General features: G+C 51.9%; 1 protein-coding gene across 5 annotated transcripts in view; it reads right to left on the bottom strand.

The window, feature by feature from the left end:
• Positions 1–3,463: 3,463 nt before the first annotated feature.
• The window catches only part of septin9b (septin 9b), a 54,773-nt gene continuing 33,564 nt past the window's right edge, over positions 3,464–24,672 (bottom strand). For 2 of the 5 annotated variants that reach the window (XM_049013836.1, XM_049013837.1), the window contains exons 3-11: positions 14,922–15,095; positions 11,192–11,320; positions 10,787–10,868; positions 10,554–10,691; positions 9,167–9,284; positions 8,193–8,288; positions 7,744–7,840; positions 5,655–5,706; positions 3,464–5,563 (exon numbers count right to left, since the gene is read on the bottom strand). In XM_049013836.1, the coding sequence (XP_048869793.1) occupies positions 5,431–5,563; positions 5,655–5,706; positions 7,744–7,840; positions 8,193–8,288; positions 9,167–9,284; positions 10,554–10,691; positions 10,787–10,868; positions 11,192–11,320; positions 14,922–15,069 (993 nt within the window). In that variant the 5' untranslated portion in view covers positions 15,070–15,095 and the 3' untranslated portion in view covers positions 3,464–5,430. Of the gene's footprint in view, positions 5,564–5,654; positions 5,707–7,743; positions 7,841–8,192; positions 8,289–9,166; positions 9,285–10,553; positions 10,692–10,786; positions 10,869–11,191; positions 11,321–14,921; positions 15,096–15,816; positions 16,145–21,837; positions 22,396–22,658; positions 22,752–24,672 lie in introns of those variants that run through there. The other 3 variants (XM_049013838.1, XM_049013839.1, XM_049013835.1) reach the window with 3 other exon arrangements.

Raw genomic sequence — 24,672 nt, 5'->3', positions numbered from 1 at the left:
AGCCACTGAGTCAGCTAAGGGCTCGTGTCATGCCTTCACCGTCCTCTTAATCACTTAATCAGCATTAAATCGACGCTCCAGACCCCCGGCACGACCTCCCTCTCACGCTCTCGTTTAACCGCGATGCCGCCTCACCGCTGGCACGGCGAGCACAGAACGGGGAAAAGCGAACAATCAGAGCTGCTTGTCCTGGAAAAATGGGAGGTCTTCGCCTATCACCTTGGGTGGGAGGAGCCAGGGAACAGTGTCAGAATGAGTCAGAATGCCGGTGCGTGGTGATTGGCCGCCTTACGCTGTCCCACAGACAGACAAATTCAGATACTGTAATCATAACTGGATGCTAAAACTGTGGCGATCAGGAACGGGGCGGAAGGTGTGCGGACGCGAAGTTGACCACAGACCCAGAGCTTTGTCAAACCACCCTGCTCTGCCCCCCCCCCCCATCTCTCTCCGTCTCTAAGGGATACAGCACGAGGCTGCGGGCAGCACGAGAAGAAGAGCATCTCCCAGCCTGCAGGCTGCAGACAGAGTGTGTGAATTGGAGGTTTGGAGGGGGGGGGGGTGAATGCCATCGGTCTGCCGTCGCAAAGGTGAGAGAGAGGCGGGCGCCATTTTGGAAGTGAACCGCCCTTTTCAAAATGGGGAGGAGGCGGGACCTGAGCAACAGTCCTGGTCAAAGTTAAACTGTGTCCAAGCCGGACGTTTCCCTGGTGATGCTGCTACTCCACCTCACTCTCAGAAACACTCTCAGGTTGGACTTCAGGCTCATCGTGCAGAACTGGGAATTCAGTGACTGCCCCAGGTGCTGGTCCAGGTGCTGGCCCAGGTGCTGGTCCAGGTTCTGGCCCAGGTGCTGGTCCAGGTTCTGGCCCAGGTGCTGGTCCAGGTTCTGGCCCAGGTGCTGCCTCAGGTGCTGCCTCAGGTGCTGACCCAGGTGCCAGGAGACGAGGTCATAAACTAATTGGCGGGCAGAGAGGCACCCTCAAGCGAAGCAGCAGTCACAGGGACGTCCGGAAGGTGTGACGTCGTTTATACGCCGACCGCCATGACAGCTTCGGCACAACGGCAACATGACCACTTCGCACTGATTCCGAACTATAATGAGACACGTCTGTCAAAATGTCATGGATGCTGTAATGACAAATCCATACGAATACATAAAACGACCTTACATTTGTCCTATGTAAATATAAATATCTGCCTAAAATTTAAGTGACCTTGAAATGACCTCGAGCCTTAAGTGACTTTGAACCAAAGCCATAGCTGCGGTCTAACATGACCTTAATCCCCCAGTTAATGGGTCTTAGAGAAGATAAGAGTTCAATATCACCTACTGACAAAAAGTCAGAAACGTGGAACGTGAAAGAAATATAAGAAAATCCACAAACTGGCGCGGGTCACATGACAGCCGACAGCGTGAACAGTGCCGGTCGGAGCGCCATGTAACGGCTGCCAGACCTGACATCTTAATCCCAGATTAGGGCCGAAGGAGCTGGCACCTCCCCTCCACCAGAAGGTGTTAATTATGGAGATGGAGTCTCTCCTGCAGCCTCCCAAGGGGCTCCTGACCTGCATCCATTTAGAAATCATGCACCAATCACAGGCTGTTATGTGGGAGACCACGCTGTCAGAGCACTATCTCAACGGCTGGATTGATTAATCGAGAACGGCTGGTTGAGCCTGCTGAGGCATCACCAAAGGATGGCAGATGCTGTGTCAGAAAGCCTTCAAGTACAAGGATGCTTACCTTGTGTCCACTGAAATGCAGCTTTACCGGTGCAATGTCAAAGCGTATTGGGAGCCCGCAGGGGTGTGAGACACGTCACATCCATAAGCCATATATGTAATACAGATAATGAACTGCCCTCTTAAACAATTACACCTGTGGGAATAGCAAACACAGTGGCCCAGGAAACAAGTCCAATTCCACAGCATTAATATGTGGTGAAAAATACTCTTTATTTCATAAAGATAGTGACATGCTCTTTGGATACACACACACATATGACCCACTCGACGAATAAAAGTTCGTTCTAAAGACTGGGCCACTTTGCCTCCCCAAAGCTGAATGTGTGCATTACATTTACATTATACGGTAGAGTAAAAATTCAGTCTTCGTTCATGCACAGGGGGAAGGGAGTGCACACATCATTTATTCATTTTCCCAGGAACAGAGCATAAATGCAGCATGTAGAAGAAGCTGAGTGACAGTGGACAAAGGCTCAGAACAACCCCCTCTCAGCATTCAGTTCAACCACATTTTTTACAGTGGCATTCCCAGAGAGGGTTCCCCCAAAACAAGACATCTGCACTCATGGGTACAGCTGACAGAAGGAAATACGTCAGAGTGGACATGACTGAAGATACCGGCACGGGATCCCCTGTGACTGAATGTCACACTCAAGAGGTCTGCAATGCCAGAAAGCAGCAGCAGGTGGTGTAGCAGTTAAACACAGTGTTTACCTGTTCGTATGGCTGCATGTCATCATCGCAGGGCACAAGGGGGCGCTCTCCAAACCCAGCGACGTATCACCACTGAAGACTTCGCAGGCTTCTCCAACTGTGGACCAGACCAAACACTCTCAAAGACAGACGGCCTCTTTGAGATACTGGGGAGATTGTTTTTTCCCCAGATCTATCAGGCAGCCTTCGGTGCCATGGGAACGTGGACTTACTCTTTCAGGAGCCTTACCAAGCGAAACAAATCAGCCTGTTTGGGTTACTAGTACCAGTGCAGTTCAAGAAACCAGTCGCCAAATTTGTAGCAAGCTTGCCGGCTCCCTTATACAGCATGGTTCCCCAGTTCCGGTCCAGGAGTGCCAGAATCCAAGAGTTTACAGATTTCCCTGCTCCAACACACCTTAATCAACTAATAGCTACATTTAGTAGGTATGTTTGAGCAGGGAAATCTGCAAAATGCGATGCAGGACCGGATTTGGGGAACCACATTCTGCAGGATGCTCCAGGCTGATCACCACCCTCTGGATTCACGTCACCCAGCCAAGAAGCTTGCAGATTCAGGCCGAATCCCTCAGCACGGTCCATAAGCACAACTTATTAGTTTACCGACACAATACTGTGGGTGTAAAACTATGACGTCTGTCAACGCGTGTTAGTTTGGCCAGTAACACGCCCTGTTAGGATAACCAATGCCACATTGCGTTATTTACATAATTATGCTAATTGGCTTAATTCAGCTGGTGGTAAAATTTAACAAACATATGGAATGGCTGGGGTTACGATTTACTGCAGGTTAACTATGCAAAGCTGAATCTTGGAACTCGTGGTCGGGAAAATCACACATGCATGTTGTTTTGTAGGGAATTGGGTTTACAATTCCCATGTGTCAGAGTTCTGAGAAGGTCCAAATGGACGTGACTAGGAAGCCCAACAAAAATGAGCAATAACTTCATTAAACAGTGTGTGTGCGCAACAAAAGCCATTGATCTGGATACAAGGAACATGCAGCAAAAGATGTGAATAAGTTTATTGCTTCTTTAATACATTTCAGTTTGCAGACACAAATGACATAAAAACATTCCTTCTTAGGTCCTGCGTAGCACAAACAAAATCTTACTCTCATTAAGTTCAGCTGTCGATTATTAGGAGGAAGGACTTTACAATTAGATCATCAGCGGACAAAGCAGTGGGGTGAGGAGATAAAATCCTCAAAGGAGGCAGGAGGCAGGAGAGGAGGCAGATAAAACCGCACAGGTGGAAAGAGCACAGAGCCCCGCCATCTATGTCCGCGTCCGGAGCCGCGCACTCCTTAGCACTCCTTAGCACTCCTTAGCACTCCTTAGCACTCCTGCTTTAGCTGCTTCCCCCTGCTCCTCTTTCTGTCGAAGGTCTCGGCAGCATGACTTTGGCAAAACCCAAACGCCCCCCCCACCCCACTCTAAATGCCGAGCGGGGGTGGAGACGGGGGCAATATAAAAATGGGTGTTCAATCCTGAATCCTTGGGGAGCGTACACCCCGAGAAGGCATCCCTACTGCCAGCTCCGAAGCAGGGAATCGTGGGAAATCCTCATTGACGGCCCTGCCCGGCGTCACCAAACGCGGCTTGTCCCCCAAACCCCAAAGCATTTTTTTTTGGGGGGGGGGGGGGGGGGGGAGATAAGGGCCCAAGAGAAAGCCTACAAGTCGGGGCCTGCGGAGAAACAGGCGATGTGGGAGCATGGGCTGGGGAGACCAACACCCCACAAGGCAGCCAATAGGCAGGCTCCAAAACGCAGACAGTTTTGATTGGCTGGTGGTTGTCACTGACGCTTCACTCTTCTCCAGCCAATGACAAAGCTGCTGGTGCCTCTGAGAGCCAATAAATAAAGAGAATTAGACCGAAATACTGACACCACCCAGTTGTGGCTGTTCCTGCCAAGGGGGGGGGGGGGGGATGTCGGAATTAGGAGTACATACTTATCCTTTGATATACATAAATATTTTATCCATATCAATCCCATATCTGCTGTCTTTAGAACAGGAACACGAATTTGCTCTACATAAGGCACAGAAGCCACAGGAAATGGACAGATCAGGATTCCTTATAAGCCCCTCCAGAAATAAACAATATAAACGATGATAAATGTAACCGTAAGAAAGGTCAGGTTCAAAAGCAGCATACAAAACCGTTTGGCATGAAGGGGGACAGGGTATAATTAAAACAAAGAATCGCTAAGAGAGGGGCAGGTCGCTACACACTGCTGGTGCTGACTGGGATCGCGACCCACTCATCTGTCTACATGCTGCCTGGGGTCCCGGTGGGCAATGTGCTCGTTAAACGGCAGCAAAAACAAAACAATAAGACCAGAATCAACGAATCTCTACACGGACACACCCGTCTGCTAAAGAGCCCCCAAAGACCCGTCCCCAGGAGATCAGCGCGTCTCTGAAGCTGCGTCACCTGCTTCCCGGGCGGGTTGTAAATGACACGGTTTCCAGACTTACTGGTGGCCATATGATAGATGCCCCGTTCCCAAACGTTAATTGGCACCTACCAAATTGCAGGGGGGGGGGTGGGGGGTTGGAGTACTGCACCCATCGCTACAGCCTGCGTGAAAGCAGCACACTGTCGTCGTCACCGGCAACACCCCTCTGGCTCTAAGGCTCCCACGGTCTACCCTGCCCCCTGCTGGTGGGTTGCGGCAGCTCAGCCACGGGAACGGGCCCGCGGCAGAACAGGATGCTGGGGGGCACTTAAACACAGGCTTAATGGCCTAATGGGGGTCCGAAGTGCGACGCCCTTTTAAGGAATAGCAGTGCGGAACTGATAGGTGGTGCGTCAAAATAACGAATCAGAGAGATTTCGTGCATCCCGCAGACACGGGGTGGGGGGTGGGGGGTACAAATGAACTGGCCACTGATGTGATGGGCCAGCCAGTCAGGATAGAGTGAGGTGGGACTGGGGGAGGGGGTGGGGGGGTGGCAGCCATCTAAATCTCGCTGGCTGACACGTCATGCTCATCGATGCCGTTGCTCTGCGCGTTGCTCTCGTTGAGCCTGCGGACGCGATACCCTTCGTAATGGATGCTGCTGGTGATGTCCTTGATGTTCTGCATGTGGGTCCTGCAGGAGGGGGATGGAGATGAGGCCGGCAGACAGTCACCCGGTGACCTAACGGCACAGCTACACAAGCAAACAAGGCGAGAGATCTTACCTGATCAGCAGGTCACGCAGAAACGCAAACTCGCAGTGTGCCGTGTTCTCAACTGCAGAGAGAGAGCGTGGGTGTGAAACGCCGGTGATATGACACTCATGCCACGCGGACACCGGCGGGCAGCGCACATCACATACGTGACAACACAGCCTGCATCTGACGACCCTTTTAACATGCCATTTTACAAAGTTAATGGTGGAATTACATAGCAGTCTTATGAGCCTCTTGCTTTGTTTGAAAGCTGTTGTATAGTTCTTGCTTCAGTACCACTTACACCTGTACCTGAGCATTCACTGGAAGCTCAGCCAAGCTGGACCTATGCCTTGTTGTCTCCAAGACAGCCGTATGTGCTACTTGCCTCACTTGATTTTCAGGCATGAAAGGGGAGACTTGTAAAGCTCAGCAGTAAACGATTCAAAATGTCAGATGCAGGGCCTTGCGAATCCAACACCGGACAAAACCTTGACGATCCTTCGAGAATGAAAGGAATTTTCTTTGTCGGTAAAATGGCAAAATTCGAGAACGCGCAATTCTCACATCTTGCCACCAGGTGGCAGTGCTGTCACAGCAGTCTGCAGGATCCACATCCAGCATCAGCATCGTCACATGCTACCTCTCCTTGAGGTTAATGGTGGCGGCATGCAGAGCAGGTCAGGCCAGGAGTCTTGTAGCCACAGAATCTGGCTCATTCTGGGGGAAGCCCAGATGTTTCCCAAGCCAGCAGGGAGACATAATTTCTCCAGTCAACCCCCATACGGATCAGGGGTTACATCACGAGGCAGCCATTTCCAAACTGAAAATGAGCTGTGATCCGGCACATGAGAAAAACATGTCCACCAAGCAGTGAAAACAGGAGGAGGCCTTTGCTTTCAGAGTGGGCAGAGTGTGAAATTCCATGGAAGGTCCCCAGTGGGACCACGGCGGCTGTGGTATTTAAGCAGGTTTCATGCCTGTTCCTGGGTGGAATGGCATGCCCGCTTATCGGATCGAGACCCGCCATCATCACACCTAGCAGCTCGTGTCTGGCTTCAGTGGGCTGAGGAGAAAAACCCCCAGGCACTTGAGTGCCCCCTCGAGACCTCGAACCCTCCAGCAGCATAAGAGGAAGAGAGGGTTCTTGGTGGGGGGAGGGGGGGGGCAGTGTGAAAAAGCCCTGGCTGAGGAACCTCTGGCCTTTGTGTCCCACTCCAACCCCCCCCCCCCCCCCCGCCATCTCCGAGACCACAGGCACACTAAGGTCTTTGTGGCTCGGTGATTTATGGCAGCCATGCAAACGTGTTCGGCAACATTGAGGGCAGAACGCCTGCCCCAGACAGAAAGGAGTCATTGTGCCGTTCTGAGGACCTGTGTGGGTGTCTGTATGTGTGTGTGTGTGTGTGTGTGTGTGTGTGTGTGTGTGTGTGTGTGTGTGTGTGTGTGTGCGTGTGTGTGTGCGTGTGTGTGTGCGTGTGTGTGTGCGTGCATGTGTCAGTGTGTATGTGCCTTTATATGTCTGTGTGCGTTTGTGCGTGCACAGGTGTGTGTGCGTGCATGCATGTGTGTGTGTGTGTGTGCATGTGTGTGTCTGCGCGCACGTACATGCCTGCGTGTGTGTGTGCGTCTGCGTGCACGTGTGTGTGTGTGCGCGTATACCCTCTCTTTGCAGTACTTCCTCTCTCTCCAGGGTCTGACTGCACCGCTTGGCCAGTCACAACCCCAACATATGGTCACAACACGCTTGCTGGTGCTCCTTTCTGTTCCCAGAAAGCACGCCCGCGTATCGCCCGCGGGAGACAGTGTCAGCCGTTACCAAAAGCAGCACGGCACCATCTGAGCCCGACCGGTACAGGCACGAGCGCAAACACGCCATTACGCAGCCTTTTGCTCCCGCTCCTCGACTACATCGCAACTCAGATTCCAGCTTCCTGCCGCGGAAGTGTGACTGTTTGCAGATAATCTTACACTGATCTACCTTGATTCTGCAATAAAGGCTTTTAGAGAGCTAGCGAAACAGTCCACAGTATATCTGAGCTCCCAGATGCGCTGGAGAGACAAAGTGTATGGACTTTGCATTTCTCATAGACGCTTGGGTGGTGGTGGGGGAGCTAACCTTCTATGGTGCCCCACTTCGTTTTCCGTCCCAGGAGCCTCCTCCCGTTGACCTGGTACTCCTGGTCGCTCCCCACCACCGCAAAGGGAATCATCTCCTGAGAGAGGAATGGAGAGACCACAGGGCTGACGGCCTGAACAGGAGTACGGGACATCCCAGCCCGCTCCCTACACACCGATGCCTCCATCCCCCAAATAAACACCCCCCAGAGTATAAAGCAGCTCATAGCTCATCCCCTAACGTGTCTTTAGTAGGTTTTACTTTGCAAAATAAATAAATCACACACTATTGCGCAGGCACTAAAAGTACTACTTAAGAGTGTTGTTATCACAAAAGTACCCAGGAGTAACGTAATTGTTAAATTCTTACATCAAGCCATCAAAATTAAAATAAGGGTTAGCGGTGGGCGGGCGAACTGCTGTCACGGCAACAGGCCCCTAAGCACTCACTCGGATCCTCTCGTTGGTCGCCCTGTCCTCCGCGTCCTCGTCAAACTCTTTCTGCGGGTACACGTCGATCCCGTTGGCCCGCAGCTCTTCCCGGATCTGGCCGGGGACACAGAGTTATAAGTGGGACGCTGTGAGCGGCCATTCGCGTCGCCGGAACTCTCCGGATAAACGCCGGCAACAGGCGGGGAAAGCTGAACATCCAGGAAACGTGGACACACAGGTAACAGATACTCGGGTACTTAGGGTATGACGACACCATAAACCGGTGGTAAAGCCAGAAGAGAGCCGAGGCGGCAGTAGGTTACTGGTTTTAAGGTTCCTAAACCTCATCTGGGAGGTGACACCTTGCGGGTCATGATAAACCAAAATTGCACTAAGCGGTCAGACGGAGCAGGAATGTAGCACCGCAGCCCCTGGGCCACACACAGCCTTGACAGCCAATAACAGCCATTATTACAATTCCCAAGCTCCCATCTCATTAAGACATTTATTGCTTCTCCCCATTGGTCAGTAACAGATGACACAGTAGCCAAGTGCCCCGCATGGTTCCAGTCTGAATACGTAATATAACGAAGCCACAAAGATGGATGCCAGGGTGGGAGGTAGGTGAGTTCTGCCTTCAAAGACCGGGCTGCTCTGACAGGGCTGTTCTCAAGCCAGAACATGGGAAAATGTTTAAAATACAGCCCAATTTCACTCTCCGCCCCAGAGCCCACAAACAGGAAGTGCAGAACATGGCCAAGTGGCCGAAACTTGTAAACAGGAAGTGTGCAGCAGGCGTCGCTTCCCTCCACGCAGGCTACACCTTGGCACCTTGGACACAGGCTCTGCAGCACCATCTCGACGAATCAGTCCCTGATGTTAACAGAGCTGTTAACAGGCTGTGTAGACACGCCGTAGCCTGGCAGGATGGAGGGGGGCCGGATTCCCGCCCAGACTGGAAAGAGGGAGCTCAGCATGCGAGCAGCGCTCACCTTCTGCTTGAAGAAGTCCCGTTCCTCGAGTGTCAGTGTGTCCGCTTTGGCAATGACGGGGACGATGTTCACCACCTTGCTGAGACGCTGCATGAACTCCACGTCCAGGGGCCTCAGGCTGCATGGGCGGGGGGGGGGTCAGATGTGGAGTACAGAGAGGACAACACAAGCAAACATGCTCAGATCCAGTGGTGCCGCTGTGGATAAACATGCGACGGCCGACTCTGCATCCCAATACGATTCCGTGCTAATTCTGCGCTCTACAGGCCACCCTGTGCCGTGTCTGACGGGTGTACAGATGCCGGTCACTCCACCATCTCAGACTGCTGCCTGATCGCCCCAACGATGTAAAGATCGGTGTAAAAATGAAGGGGGGGGGTAACATTTTGAAAGTGAGAAAGCAAACATGGGGCGGCATGTTCAGGACAGCAGGAAACGAATGTCAAGAAGCAATGTGGAGGAACCAGGTGCCCCGCTACTGAAAAGGGTGGTGGTGAGGGGGGGGGGGATCCTGTCCTTAAAGGCACAGGAACCAACAGCTTCCTGACTGACAGATCCTGATGTGTTTCAGTTCTGCAGCCTGCCACCGCAGCCCTTCTGGGTATGGGAGCGGGACCTGGGAAGCCCGGTCCACTAAGCCATGTCAGCACTGAGCAAACCACCGATCTACAGGCAATGGTGCACAGAAGCTGCAAACTGCTCCAGACAGGAAGTAAATAGTTAACTAACCGGCTAATTCATGCCAAAGGCATTATTATGCATCTATGAACATGACAAATGAGCTCAGTGTTATTGTTGGGGTGGGGGGAGGCATTTCTGCAATGTCAGGGTGACTGCGGAGGCGGTTTGCACAGGTGCGCCCCCTGCAGTATCACCATCGCTGACTTGCCTGCTACTAGCCAGTTAACCAACACCAACACAGCAAGACCTGAAGCCTTCTTCACAGCAGGTAACTGGTTTAACAGCCTCAGTCGGAGTAATTAGCCAAAAACAATGTGACCGGAAAGCAAAGACTAATCAAATCCAGGCAAATCCCCCTACATCTGACCCACCTGTGACCCACTTCACAGCTACCAGATAGAGATGTGAAGGCAGGAGACCTGCCCCCAGATTTGCACATAGTGAAGACGCTGTGGATGGGAAGTCGCCAGGTAATAATGCAGGGATGTGGCCTACACTGTAAGACGCAGTGCCCTGTGTGTCCTGTATCATTACCAGCCCACCCCCCCCCAGAGAAAACTGTATTCAGCACACAGCAGGTTAGCTTCAAGCACACACAGCGTCACCCCCCGGGGGAAGGGTGACCTCACGCTGACTACGATGTCTAGCCCTGCCTCTCAGCCATGCCTGCCGCAGTGTCACGCCAGTGCCCTCTGCTGGCCCGTACCAGTGACCCGTGGGGGGGATGAAGTAGACGCAGCAGTGCACGCGCGAGTCTGGGATCCTCCTCTTCCTGTTGATGTTGATCTCCTCCTGCAGGTACAGCTCATACTGGTCGTTGATGAACTTCATGATGGGCACCCAGCTGAGGAGTACAGGGAGGGGCCAGATGGAACGTCACGCACACGCACCCCCATGCACGCCAGCGACACGCGCGTCACACACCCCCGCCCCGCTCACCAATTCTTGTTGTTGATCTGGTCTCCGAATCCCGGCGTGTCAATGACCGTCAGCTTCATCCTCACGCCCTTCTCTTCTATGTCTGCAGGAGGACAGAGACGCGGTCAGCAATCCGTCCGGCTGGGCGGGGGCTCCCAGACATCTGCCCAAGGATCACCCCCATTCTCAGCCTGGCAGACGACCAGGAGACGAGCTAATCGTGTTATTTACAGGGAGAAAGCAGAAGTTCTGGCAAAATGGTTCTAATCTGTCCTGTTACAGGAGAACATCCGTCAGAAAGAGCTGTTCAAGCAAGTCAGGGTGGGGTGAATGAGCCTGTAACCCGCAGGTGCCAGACGAAAGAGCACCGGAGTTACACCCCTCTGTAGGTCTTCACATGGCCAAGCCCCCCTCCCCCCGACTCACCGTGACTGACAGACTTGATCTCGATCGTCTTGGGGATCCTCTCCTCCGGAGGTGCCTGCGTGGACTTGCGGCTCACCTTCGACTTGAAGAGGGTGTTCATCAGCGTCGACTTGCCAAGGCCACTCTGTCCTGAACAGGAAGACGGAGGGGGTTACCGGGCATCACCCACTCTCAATTGGCGGGACGGCATCCATCATTACGATAGAGACTCGTGTCTCGTGTCTGCCAGCCAAAAGAGGGCATCCTCTCTAAAGAATCCAGGGGAAGACCTGGGCTCAGGAAGGCAGGACCTTCACCTAACGGGTCCAGTGTGCCTCACCTGGGACACTTTGGGCCACTTCACATTTTAAGTACTTTAAAACCAAAAGGCACTTGTGTTTGGCTAAATGGTTCAGTTCGTGTGCGTTGATTGGATTATTTCCTTGATTGAAGGAAATAAACACATTAACATTAGTGACACATGCATGATTATAGGAGACTGACCAATCAGCACACAGCAATAACTGAAACTGACCAATCAGCACACAGCAATAACTGTGAGACTGACCAATCAGCACACAGCAAGAATTTGGTGATTAAGAGAAATCCAGGTCCTTTTAATAGGAACGGTAGTTTAAGAACCCTGTCGTAGTTCAAATCATCCTCCCTGACATGGATTATCTGACATGACATGTAACTCAAGCAGCCACAGAACAAACCCTTCGTTAACCTGACGGAATTTCTCAGACATCGAGTTTTTTCCTCCCACGCGCGACGTGAGAGACAGTTACAGGAACCCTCTGGTCTTGCTAACTTCCTCTCTCCCTCCTCCCATAAGCAGCCGCTTTCCTGGTACCACAGACAGCCAGCCAGCTTCTGGTTCAAAGTCCAGCCGTTCAGACGGGAGGCTCAGATAGCACCCAAGAAGGCTGAGTGAGACAAAGGCAAGTTCACGGTGGGTAAAAAGCGAAAGGAGCCGGGCCGGGGTGTTCCCAGAATGCTTTGCTCCTTCCCATCAGGCACCAAGCTATCATTCACCTCTGCTCACGGATTTCGATGAGTAAATGATTATGGGGCAGACGCATTCAGACCTGCTGCAGAGAGAGTGGTTTGGGAGGGGAGGGGGCGTTCTACACTGGGGGCCTGAGGGCCGCAGGTTATGTAAACAAACCCCAAAGGCTTCTGGGAGCCTCCTTATGTCACCAAGGACTGGCGGGAGGCTGCATTACTCATAACGAGACAGATCGCGAGGTCTCCGCTTCACTGAGCATGTAGACCTCTACGCACCTCCCAAATCAGCCCCTGGGGACTGGAGGAAAAATGCTCAAGGACACCAAACAGCAATGGATTTTAATTGGATGGGCTACTGGCCACACTTATTTGGTCTGGTGCGAAGTGAAAACTCTGACCTTCAAATCACATGCAGTTCAGGCTGATAGGTCTGATAGCTGTCCCCAAACCATGAAACCTAACAGCAATAGTGAAGGGTCAAGACACATGAACAGATACTGCAAAAATACCGTGAGCGCTGCAGAAATGTCAGGCAATTCCTCACACCCATAAACGTTAGGCACTGCTGCACACTGTAAAGGAAAGCCCCACACACACACACACACACACACACACACACACACACACACACACACACACACACACACACACACACACACACACACACACACACACACACACACACACACACACACACACACACACACACACACACACACAGAAATGGGGCTCCACTGTGCGAAAAGCAGATCGATATAGAGCAAAAAAGTACAAACTGTAACTGCAATGCTACCAATAGCATCCATCAGTTTCCAATATGTTATCCTGGTCGGGATTGCAGAGGGGCCTGGAGTAGCATAGGGCACAAGGAGGGGCTACACCCTGGCCAGGATGCCAGCCCATCGCAGGGCACATAGGGTACTAGCAGACAACCCGCATGTCAGGCAAACTCCATACACACAGAAGATGGGATTCGAACCCCAACCATGGTAACAAACCATTTAACTCCTTAATCTAAACTCACAGCTGACTTGCATCCCTCCAGCATCTCCACAGACCGGTTATCATGCGATTACAGAATTATAGATCGGTTAACAAGTAACTAACCTTATATATCTGTTAATGTTTAAGACTGGTTAGCAGGTTACAAACATTTCCCTGTCAAAGCTCTCAAAACCAGCTGGCTGAAGTCTACTCAAGGATATATCATGCGGTAAAGGAGGACGTCTTTTCAGATGCCTTCTGAGAACTAAGTGGCCAGGTTCACAGTCATTCCCGTTCACCTGGCCACAGACTCGGACTAACCTGAAAACCTGCCTTCAGATCACTTCAAGATTATGTGTCACATACATGACTGTAGTGGTGCACCAGCAGTGAAATGAAATTACCACTAATCCCGTCTATGCAAAAAACAAGGTAGAATAATCATTTATGTTATTTAAATTTTTTTTTTAAGTATTTAAAATGAGAAACATATAAAATGTATATAAAAGTTAAAAAAGTGCAAGTTACAGTCATAGGTTTCCTCCCCAGTAAATCACTCTCCCCCAGCCCTGTTGCTCTGTGTTTCAGGACAGAACCCCAGACACTGGCTAAGCACACAACTCACTGTCATGAATCTCAGCCAATCAGCCGTGCTCATGGTGATGATGCGGGCATGTCCTGTTCAAACAGACCCACGTGGGGGGGGGTGCACAAGGGACATCTTACCTGATTGAAAACACCAGCATCCAGACCGTTGCTGCAGCTTAATTACCAAATAAATCTCATGTTCGAGGGTCAGACATGCTAGAGATTCTGTAAAATGTCTGCAAGTGGTTTAGCGAAAATATTCAGCGATTTCCTGCCATGAAAGATGCAGTGCATCATGTGATCGTAAAACAGAGCGACTGTGTTCTTGATTAAGTCAGTGACGGGTATGAGCCATCTCAGACACAGCTGGCTAAGCACACAGTCTCTCTCTCTAAACTGGTTCTGTCCTGGAACTGGCCCGCTAAACACCCCACTGGGTTGCATGTGTGCGCACATGCCGTAACACGCACTCACGGCCGGCGTGCTCGGCCTCTGGACTCGCTTGTCATGACACTCCGAAATGTTTCAGTCCAACAAACTCACCAGACTCGAACACAAACTATTTTCCCAGAAGCAAGCTAAACCTGCACTCCCCGCCCCCATTCATGAACAGCAAAATTCCCAGCAGAACTTAATTCATGCAAAAACCTGAATTCATTTTAAATTAAAAGCTTTGAGCAAACTGGCACTTTCAGTGGGTGCAGCACTTATTAATTTGCTTACCAGTTTGAGCGCAATTTGATGGTTAAAAACTTCAGAAGGAAATTGCAGTAGGAGCTGGTGTACATGCTCTGTGTAAGCACTGAGGATGGGGGGCTCACTGCAGGGGGGTGGACATTGGCACGTGACACTGCAGGTGGACACGAGGGAGGGACAGACTCTCCAGGGGGGGAGGGGCAGATTTCATGCGGCACAGACTCTCAGGAAAAGGGGGGTGGAAGGTTACTCTTGGGGTGGATGGACCCTGGGGTGACACTCAGGATGGACTGACTCTGGGAGACATTTTACCTCTTATCACTGTAAACCGGCAGCTGCATGCTGGTGCAAAACCACAACCATTTAAATCAAACATTATAATTTGTGCTAAAACATTAGGAGGAAGAGAGAAAGACTTTTCAAAGCTTAACCCCAGCCCTCCCAGCCCAGCAACCCCCTCCCCAGGACTCACCCACTACCATGATGTTGAGCTCGAACCCCTGCTTCAACGCTTTCCTCCTCATCTGCTCCAGGATGGCGTCGATGCCCACATAGCTGAAGTCTGCACTTGGCTTGTCTGCACGCACCGGTGGCAGGGATGGCTTTGTGGGATCCGACATGGTGCTGCTCGACGTGACCTCTGACCCTGTTGCCGTGAAACACACGTGGTCTGGTGAGAGCTCCATAGCACAGACCTCCCCTTGCATGTAAGGCTGGCGGGGAGCAACCCGAGGGCCGTGCATTATTGGGGGGGGGGGGGTCCAGTTTGGTTTAACTATGACACAACGAGCGGAAAGTCACTCTACTCCATCACCCCGAACTCAAGACACACACAGTGTCACGTCTTGCCTGTCTGTCAAGTCTGAAAGAGGAAGAGCAAACGACTGTCTAGAGCATGTAAAACCCGGGTTTCACAGCCAAACCGGTTTACAATCACCCAAGGGGTGGGTAGACGCAGAACCAAAAACCCCATAAAAAACTGCTGGGACACAGGCAGCGAGGAACCGGAGCGGACCTGACACAAGGGAGGCGCGAATGTCACATGATGGCGAAGAGCAGCACGCGGACAGGAAGGAAACGAGCTTGAGGTGTCACACGATACGCCCGGACCCGCCACCAGGCAAGGCAAGCCTGCAGAGTGGACCGCCAGGCTTCTGATTAACAGTGACGAAACATAATGTGAGCTTGCAGCAGCTACTGGGGCACCGTCGCTGGAAGACGGGCGGGGGAGGGGTGCCAAAGTGGGGGAGGAGGGAAAGAAAAAAAAATAAAAAAAAGCCTGCAAGGAGATGTCAACTGCCGATAGCCTGCTGAGAGCGGCTGCAGGTCCGCTGGACGCCGAGCTCGCGGCGGGGTGCCGGTCCTACCTGATCTGACGAGGTGTGACTGTCCGTGCAGTAGCGAGGGGGGCCTCTGGGGGGGAGCAGAGATGGCGCGAGAGGATCTCACCGTGTAACCGCCGTTCACCACACTGCTGCCAGGGTGCACGCACAGGCAGTGAAGAGCCTCGCTGGGGGCGGAGCATTCATGCGCTTGTTTGTGTCTCTCGCACGCTCGCTCTCTCTGGCATGTGCTGTCGACACCACACCGGCATGCAAACGTGTCGCCTTGTATCGCTTCGGTTCTGCTGGGGTTTTTCTGCACGACGGGACCCAACCGCCATCCGCAAGGAGAGAAGACACTCTACATATTATTTTACTGCCTAACAGACACCAGGCACCCACATCGGGATCCCCCCCACCCACCCTCAAAGTCCTTGAAATTCGATTCTGGTGGAATGTTCCAGAATGTGTCTGCACTCCGACTTTGTGCGCTCGGTTATCTACAGAGCGAGGTCAGTTTAGCCGCCTGCTTTCCGGCACGTTCTGATGGCGGAGGCTGTGACGTGTCTGGTCCCTCTGCCGGTTTCCCTGCGGCCACACTGACGACGCCCTCGAGGGACGCATCTGCACGCAGGCCATCGGCAGAGAGACCTGAACACACAGCGTCCTGTCGGACCTAAGCGAAAAGCGGAGCTTATCCACATCCTGCTGGCCACACGGCGATTTGCAGACCCAGCCCTAGCCGGTCACATGATCTCGAACACGTAATGAGTACTGCTTTTATGGGATGAGGGCACTAAGCCTTCACACACCCCTGCTCAGCATGCATATACAATTTGCTTCAATCTCCCCCCAGCAATACATTCATCATTTCTTTCCAGTAAAAGTTGTCCTCCCGCCCAGCACTGAAACGCCTGCTTGCTCTTATGGGCCTCTTCACAAGCCTGTAGTTCCCAAGGAAAAGGGATTCCACCCCCTGTCCCCCCTCCCATGTTGCTGGGTCCTGGGAGACAAGGCTCTTAACACAAACCACACAGTTTCCCAAATGCCCACTCCTCCTGCTGAAAACCACAACTGCTGTTAACTCCGAGTCGCGATTCTAGGGGGGGTGGCAGCCAAAAACAGGCACAGAAATGGTGCCTCTCCCCACATTTCGTATGGGGGTAATTCATGCTCCAACGTGCCCCCGTCAGGAAGAGTCGATCAGTCCCATGCAGGATGCAGAGAGAGTTTTTGGATAAGTCTTTTTCCCACAATGGAAAAACCCATGCAGCTTTTTAAAGCCACAAGCGACATTGCTGCTCTTTTCATCGTTACCCAAACGTACACGATTGCTCTGGCCTCATAGCTGAGAACAGACTCTCACACATCTCACCCTGGTGAATCAGCAAGCTGTCTGGCTGCGCGCCGTAACCTTCAGTCGCTTTCTCACACCGCTGCCTTCTGCGGTGGTACCACATCTCCCGAGGGAAAGGAACACAATACAGTCAAGTCGAGCAGACAACATAACCCCCCCGCCCCCAACAGACCCTTAACAACCAAAGCTGATGCACAATGTCAACCAGCGGCAACCGCCAAGCACCCTGCTCACTGCTGTCACTGGCCCCTACTCCCTAGTGAACACCGAACCATTTCACCTTTCGTGTATCCAAAACTGGGGGTAAAGGGTTTCATTCAAAGGCCCAACTCTGAAATCACTTTGGCGACCATGGGATCTGAACCGGCGACCTTCCAATCACAGGCACAGTGTCCAAACCCACTGAGCTGCATGCCACCCCTTAACACAAATACAAGACGACCCGTCCAGTTTGGCCAGATCTGCCCCCCGACTTACAGCAGCAAACAATCCCACCTCACGTGCTACACGCACACACAAGTCAGAGCTTTGGACTAATTCCAGCCTTTTCAAACAGATGTCTGATTACAGGGAGCCCACAGGCTCCGTAAATCACACAGCTCCAAAAGCAGAAGGTGCTACGTTGACCAGTGAAGCTGCAGAGCCACCCAAACACACACGTGTACGTGTCTAACTCAGACCCACAGGTGATGCTGACTCAGGGTGCTCAGACCGGAGGGCGGTTCGCTTTTTCGTGACGAAGGACTACAAGGTTTGTAAAGCAGCGCTGAAGAACCATCAGACAGCTGAAGGGGCAGCTGGGAGATCCGCAGGTACGAGTGGCTGGATCTGGGGAACTGTCTTCCACTGCAAAGAGTGCTGAACGGAAAGCAGGGATGCCAGTCTTTCGAGAAGCCGGCTGCAAAAGTATCTGCAAACCTCCGGCAAGCGTGAAATACCACTTGCACCCATACTCTCTGGGGGGTCGTGTTAAGACCCCAGAAAGGAAGTCAGAATATTGTGAGGAGAATATCACACAACATCAGAGTGTGTCAATCTGCTAAAAGACTACATTTCCCAGTGATCAAGGTCCAGACAGCGTCTCAAGACGACCAAACCGCCGTATCCGCATGTGCCTGCTGACTGATGTCTAGCCTGGCAGCGAGGAGCCTCGGCCTGTGAACATGCCGTCCACACGCTATATACACGGAGCACACTCCTGACAAGCCTCCACGCTTAAAGTCTCTTCTGGACGACCTCTACTCACAGGCGCCCGGTGAGAGGATGCCAAGGAGGTACCGGTGGGACAGGGAGGGCCGAGAGCTTCTGGAACAGTTCGGTTAAACAGAGGGTTTTCTGACTGGGCTCCTTCTGCTGGAAAATTACCCAAACAGCACCCTCCCTCATCCCTTCAGTCTACCGAGTCGGCAACATGGACCACCAGCTGAGATGGAGTCACACTGCAGTCTGTCAGGCTAGCAAAAGGTTCTTCCTTTTTTAGGTACCTACAGAACGTGGGTGTTACTTCAAATGAAATGCAGCACAACTGTTACATCTACTGAAGCTCAGCTGAACTCCTCGATACCTCATTGCAACGTTATAATGACCAAACCCCAGGACTAAGAATTTTTCGTGGTAAGATGAGGTAGATAGTTGCCAACAAATGCTATGTTGCCCCCCCCCCAGTACATTAAGGTGGTCATTTCCAAAGAAGCAAAACAATACATGAACTTCAGGTTCCGAGTCAAATATCTGCTCAAGACACTGAAACAAGAGTCTCCCACTAATCGGAACCTTCCGCCACGCCTGGGCCGGTCTGAGAATCTCACGCTGCATCAGTGACGTCATAGCTATGAGAAACTGACAGAGGTCATAAACCACCCCCCACCCCCTAAAGCAATGCACAAGGTTACCCTCCCTCACCAAATCCCCCGTATTAGCAGACAGTACCGATCCACAGGAACGCAAGCCAGATCCCCACGGCCCAAGGAGACGAGTCAACAACAAGAGCTTCTTCCTGACAGATGTGTCCGCGGACCTGCAAAAAGCGTCACGTCAGTCCGGCTCCACGCGAAACCACGATAAACACCTGCATTCCCCCCGAGCTACAAGCCTCATCAATCACGATACTTTTCATGCTGCTATTTACTGGTTGTGCTGGTTTTCTCCGACCTCCACACATCCTCTCGCAGTCGGCGGCCAGATAAGACTGGAAATTCAAAGGTGCTATAAATCTCTCAGAAAGATAAAAAGCCCAGACAGCCCCAGTGTTCTCCCATCTGCTCTTAAAGCACCAAGTCAAACAGGCACTCATTCCACAGAGCAATGTTGCCTCAGAGGATGAAGGGAGACGGAGCATCGGGACCAGCGGCTGCCATTCATTCCCCAAGAACCATGTAATTTCGCCCACTTGCGTCACAGATCCACGCACCGGCCCTGAGTTCTCCCCACCTCATGCGGTCTGGGCACCTCACTCTCGGTCTCGAGCTGTGCGCCGACTTGCAAAGGCAGGCGGGACCTTGGTCGAGAGCAATTTTTGACGAGGAGAGGGCTGATGTCCTGCAGATCGCTGGGGGTGGCTGGAGTTCACCTATGTGACCGGGTCAGCTGGGAGAAGCCCCGCCCCTTGGCGTTGCCAATAGTAACATGACTCCAGGGTGTATAGGGGCCCCTCTACTGACAGAAGAGACTCTAATGAACCATCATTTTTAAAAATGTAGACGGTCTGTCTCCCCCCCAACTAGTTCTCACTTAACTACAGATGATACGATGGAGCTCCAGAACATCTGTTTTTTAAATTCATATTACCCATCTGCCAGTCGACATGGGGAGGGGAGTGTGACTGAATAAACCCCCCACTCCGTGACTGAAAACGGAAGATGGATGAATGGAAGTTGTTAAATTTTACACATAAATGACATCACGCTACGTGCTATACTGGGATGGGATCAGCGCAGGCCAGGAGAGACGGTCACTGAAGCTAATGTGAATGGACCAGGACCGCGACTAGGACCGCGACCAGGACCGCGAGCAGCACACACAGCAGGGAGAGCAAGCAGAAGCGGTCAGTGACCAAGGTGTCACACTGCAAAGTAAAGCAAAGCGCCCATCTACTCACAAGTAAATATTACCTCTTAAAACTCACAGAAACACAAAGACTGTGTTGGACCAGCATCAGAAGTTCATCTCCCTCCCTCCCCTCCTGAGAGAGACAAATAATGCCCCCGCCCCCCCCATCTGTTAGACTAACGCTGTTCAGACCCCTCTGCCTTTCAGAATGTGCCCTCTGACCTCTATAAGCACAAAGCAGACCCTCTCTCCAGTCAGCTTTTTGTATACAGACCTCTGAACTGAGAGATAATGACCCCCACCATGGGGACAGAGTGGGTGATGGAGCACGTGAAATGGGAGAAGAGAGAACAGGGGGGGGGGGGGGGGGGGGCTGAGAGGAATGACAGATGCTGGGGACGGTCCAGGGGGAGAGAATTTGGATAGGATCCTCACTGTACCTAAAAAGGTTGAATATTCTTGGGGGGAGTGATAAGAGGAAATGTGGTGGTAGGGGAGGTAGCCCCAGCAAAGGAGTAAACCCAGGGGCGGGTAGCATGGTGGCAACTTTAACAAGCCTCTGCTGCACCATGAAATCTGCCTAATATAACACAAGCAACCCAACAGCCACTGCCTCCAGGAAATCAGCGGAAAGCTGCGGTCATTTTTTCCTCAGGCTAACTGCTAAAAAAAAATCGACTCAAAAGAAACATTTCCCCCGATTGACATCAGTCTGCTAGCCCATCAGTCTGCTAGCCCATCAGTCTGCTAGCCCATCAGACTGCTAGCCCGCCCAGACACTTCATTGTGAGTGTGCAACGTCGTTTATTATTGAGCAATTTCAGCAGCGAGAGCCAAGTTTATTACCCAAACCTGCGCGCACAAGCTCGTAACGGCTTGGCTGCGAATCAGGAATTGTTTAAAAAAACGAAATACAGTAAATGTGTCTTACAAAGCGTGTTGGTGGCAGCCCTTTGCTGCTTGTGCAAATGAACTACTCCAGTGAAGCACCTTAGAAAACCTCGGCTGCACCACTTCCTTGGAAACTGAAATCGAACCAACCAGTGGGAGGAAGAGAGAGATGGGGTGGTGCCAAGGTACCATGTTGAGGTTGGTTCTGGCCCCCGGCTGAGTCATCTTCTCCGTGGTTTAACAGGAGAAAGAGGCCCAGCAGCAGGGGTGTAGGACTGGGATGAAGCGCGCACGACAATCATAAACCTGTGACCAAACAACCAAAACTCGACGTAACGGCAGGCCTCCACCAGCAGGGCGGCAGCGAACCTTCTACGATGCCAAATAAATCTAGCAGGTAATGCGCAGCTGTTACACACAGTCAGGACGACATCCACCCTGGAACAGACACCTTAAAATCTCAGAGGACAGAAATGGCACCGCCGCATTGACAGGAAGGGGGCACGCTGGTGACGAGGTGTGGGCCGGGGTGGGGGTGTGGCCGGTTCCCTGTGGCGGGGGCACGGCTACGTGCGCGTATGAAACACGGAGCGTCTGCAGAGCAGCACTCCTTTGATGCACGAGCGTGGAAGACTCAACAAGAAGAACCAACAGAAAGCATACCGTACTTTTATCGTAACATTATGTATATTGCACTTTTTCTCTCCGCCCCTCAGTGACAAGGCCGACCTGTTGCATGCAGAATAAACGGAACAAACTCAGATGCATACCAAACCGCTGAGCCGGTGCCAACCCCGATGCGTGAAGGGTCCGCTGACGTCGCCGAGTGAGGCAGACGAGAGAATGCCACTGCAGGGCAGCTTGGACGCTGCCTCACGTGCCGTCTGCTAAACGTGAAAGTGCTGAGGTTCGGAATTTAAGCCGACCTTGAGGTGGGGCTGACCTTCCCACTGAGCCCATGTGAGACAGGACCCACGGCTCACCGCCCGCTCCGTTTGCAGATGGATGGCAGCGCGGGCCCCTAGAGTGCACGCGTGTGTGTGTGTGTGAGAGAGAGAGAGAGAGAGAGAGCGCAGCAGGGACACATGCATGCTAACATGCATGCCAAATGAGCAAACGTGAGTAGCATGCTCACCGGCTACAAATTGCGACCCGACCCAACCCAGCTCGGCCCGGAGGGGAGGGGAGGGGAAGAGAGGAGGCAAAGGGAATGCAGAGGAATCAGGATGGCAGGGGACATCCTTACATCCAGAAGGTTGAAAGGAGTGCAACAATCAACCACCCCACCCGCTCAGAACACGGCACCAAAGTGAGCAGTAGCAGGAAGCCTCCCACCTCCCACCTCCCCCTTCCCCTGCAAAAGAGAAACCTGCAAAGATACCTGACAAACTTTTAACTATCCCAAGAGCAAAGCCCCCTCCCGTTCTCTCTTTCTCTGTCCTCCTCTCTGGCGAGGTGCCAGAGGCCTCACTGCAGCATTTGTCTGCAAGTAAACCGCGAGGAGAATAACGACACAGACAGCCAAGTGAAAAAAGGAGGGGAAAAAACCAGCAGCAATATGAAAGCAGAAAGCTACAGTGTTCTCACTTACCCTCCCTCGCCCTGCTCGCTTGCAATCACCCTCTGTCTCGCTCCAGCTGGAGGCACAGGCACTAAGAAGCCCCGCCCACACACGGGAGTCACATGACAGCCTGGTAGGCCACGCCCCTCATTCATTGGGTGTCAATGGGGAGTATTGTGGGTGGAGAGGGGACCGTCTGCAGAGCAGGGAGCAGGCAGGCAGCTCGCACACGGCCAGCAGAAGAACAACATCCCCGCAGCACTTGAAAGCCAAGTGTGCCTCTGTGTTTTAATCACGTCCCTGTGCAAACACAAGCTATCAATCAGCTCAGATTTAGAAATGAGGATCTTACTCCAATTATGTGGCCTTAGGAATCATTCGGAACAAACTGTACAATATTTACATAACAAATGTAGACCATTACAGAACGAAAGAACAATAAATGTGTCTAACATTGTTGCATCAGATCGCCCAGGCTGCAGGTTCAAATCAGTGCACAGCTGTGTGTTTGTGCCATGTCTGCATGGCTCAGCGCACTCTTCCAGCCATCACATGGCTCCCCCAGCGAGTACTAAGCTATTATAGGTGGACAGACTGTGCAGCAGTGAGTTAATGAATACAGATGCTTAGTTCTCCTAAGAGCCCGTGATCACAAAAAAACATATCGGTTCGTTTAGCAAACTTTCTTTAGTTAGCAGAAATTTGACAGACTCCATTGACTATCAATCAACCCCCACTGACTGTGGTCTCAAAGTACTTTGAGACCCTCAGAAATAATTTTTTTGTGAGCACACCTGGCAATTATGCACATTTACATCCTGCATTAGCACCCGTGTCCACAAGATCCTGGGCCTGATTACACAACAAGTTGGTGATATAGCCTTCACAGGCTGGCAGCACAATATAGCAAGCAGTGTGTGGCACTGTGGGTTAAGACTCCATGATAGAGTGTAGAAGGTTTGTGGGTTGTAGGAAAGTCCTTAGATCATATTACTGGGCAAGGGCCTTAACCCCAAAAACTCTTCCAGTGGTGCTGGAAACATGGCTGTCCCACCACTGTTATCTCAAGCTCTGCTCTCTTATCTCTGTGTGTGTGTGTGTGTGTGTGTGTGTGTGTGTGTGTGTGTGTTTGTGTGTCTCTCTTAGGAGAGCATAATAGAATCTGGAAAGATTGAGTTTCCTCGAACTTGATCCCCATACAATGACAATGGCTTTCTATTCTATAAATCATAAACATTAAATGGAGATTCCCGAAGTCTTAGACGTGTCCCAGGTTCACAATTAAAGCTGCAGACCTTAGAAAGCACCTTGACTGGCTCACTGCCCTGCAGTGTGGCAGTTTACGTGCTGGAATCACAGTTTGCAGAGTTGCAGAGTCACATCCTCAGAATAGCTGCACTGGCGAAGGATGCTGACCTGAACTGCTCTGGATAATGGAATGTGGAGCCAAGAATCCCAGCACTCAAGGTCCAACAGAAGTGATTTGTCAGGGATGGCCTCTCAATCAACCAATGACAGTGGGTCCCCAGGACTGGAGTTGAGAATCGCTGCTTTATTATTGGCTGACTGGCCATCTCAAAAACCAGCACCCACATCGGCCCTCCATGGATCAGGCTGCCTGCTTTCCTCAGGAAAACCAACTGTACCAAACATGTTTGCATGTTATAGTTTCACACATTTAATTAGTGACGCTCTTCGGTCTGGCCTCATGTGCTGGGAGGTCCCCAGTGCCCCGTCTTTCCTGGGACAAGTTGTCACGGCAAGCATGTCAAGACGGATGAATGGATGAGCTGATAAAGCTTCGAGCTGACCGGCATCTCCTGCTCCTCCCCTGAGATCAGGCCTGACTCGGGGGGGGCACGATGTCCACTGAGCAGATGGTAGAGATTACGGAGGCAGCTCACAGATCCGCCGTCTGCTAACGGATGTGCCATCGGCTAATTTCATACAGATAAGAACAGACACGGGTTAGGAAGCAGAGCAGCTCAGTCTAACAGGAAAAGATAAGTTTCATTCATCTAAAAGACGACTGGAACCAGACGAG

This window comes from Brienomyrus brachyistius, chromosome 5 (genome assembly GCF_023856365.1).
Source record: "Brienomyrus brachyistius isolate T26 chromosome 5, BBRACH_0.4, whole genome shotgun sequence".
Classification (NCBI taxonomy): domain Eukaryota; kingdom Metazoa; phylum Chordata; class Actinopteri; order Osteoglossiformes; family Mormyridae; genus Brienomyrus; species Brienomyrus brachyistius.
Note: the sequence above shows the minus strand (reverse complement) of the source record. Positions and strands in the feature narration are given on the sequence as shown.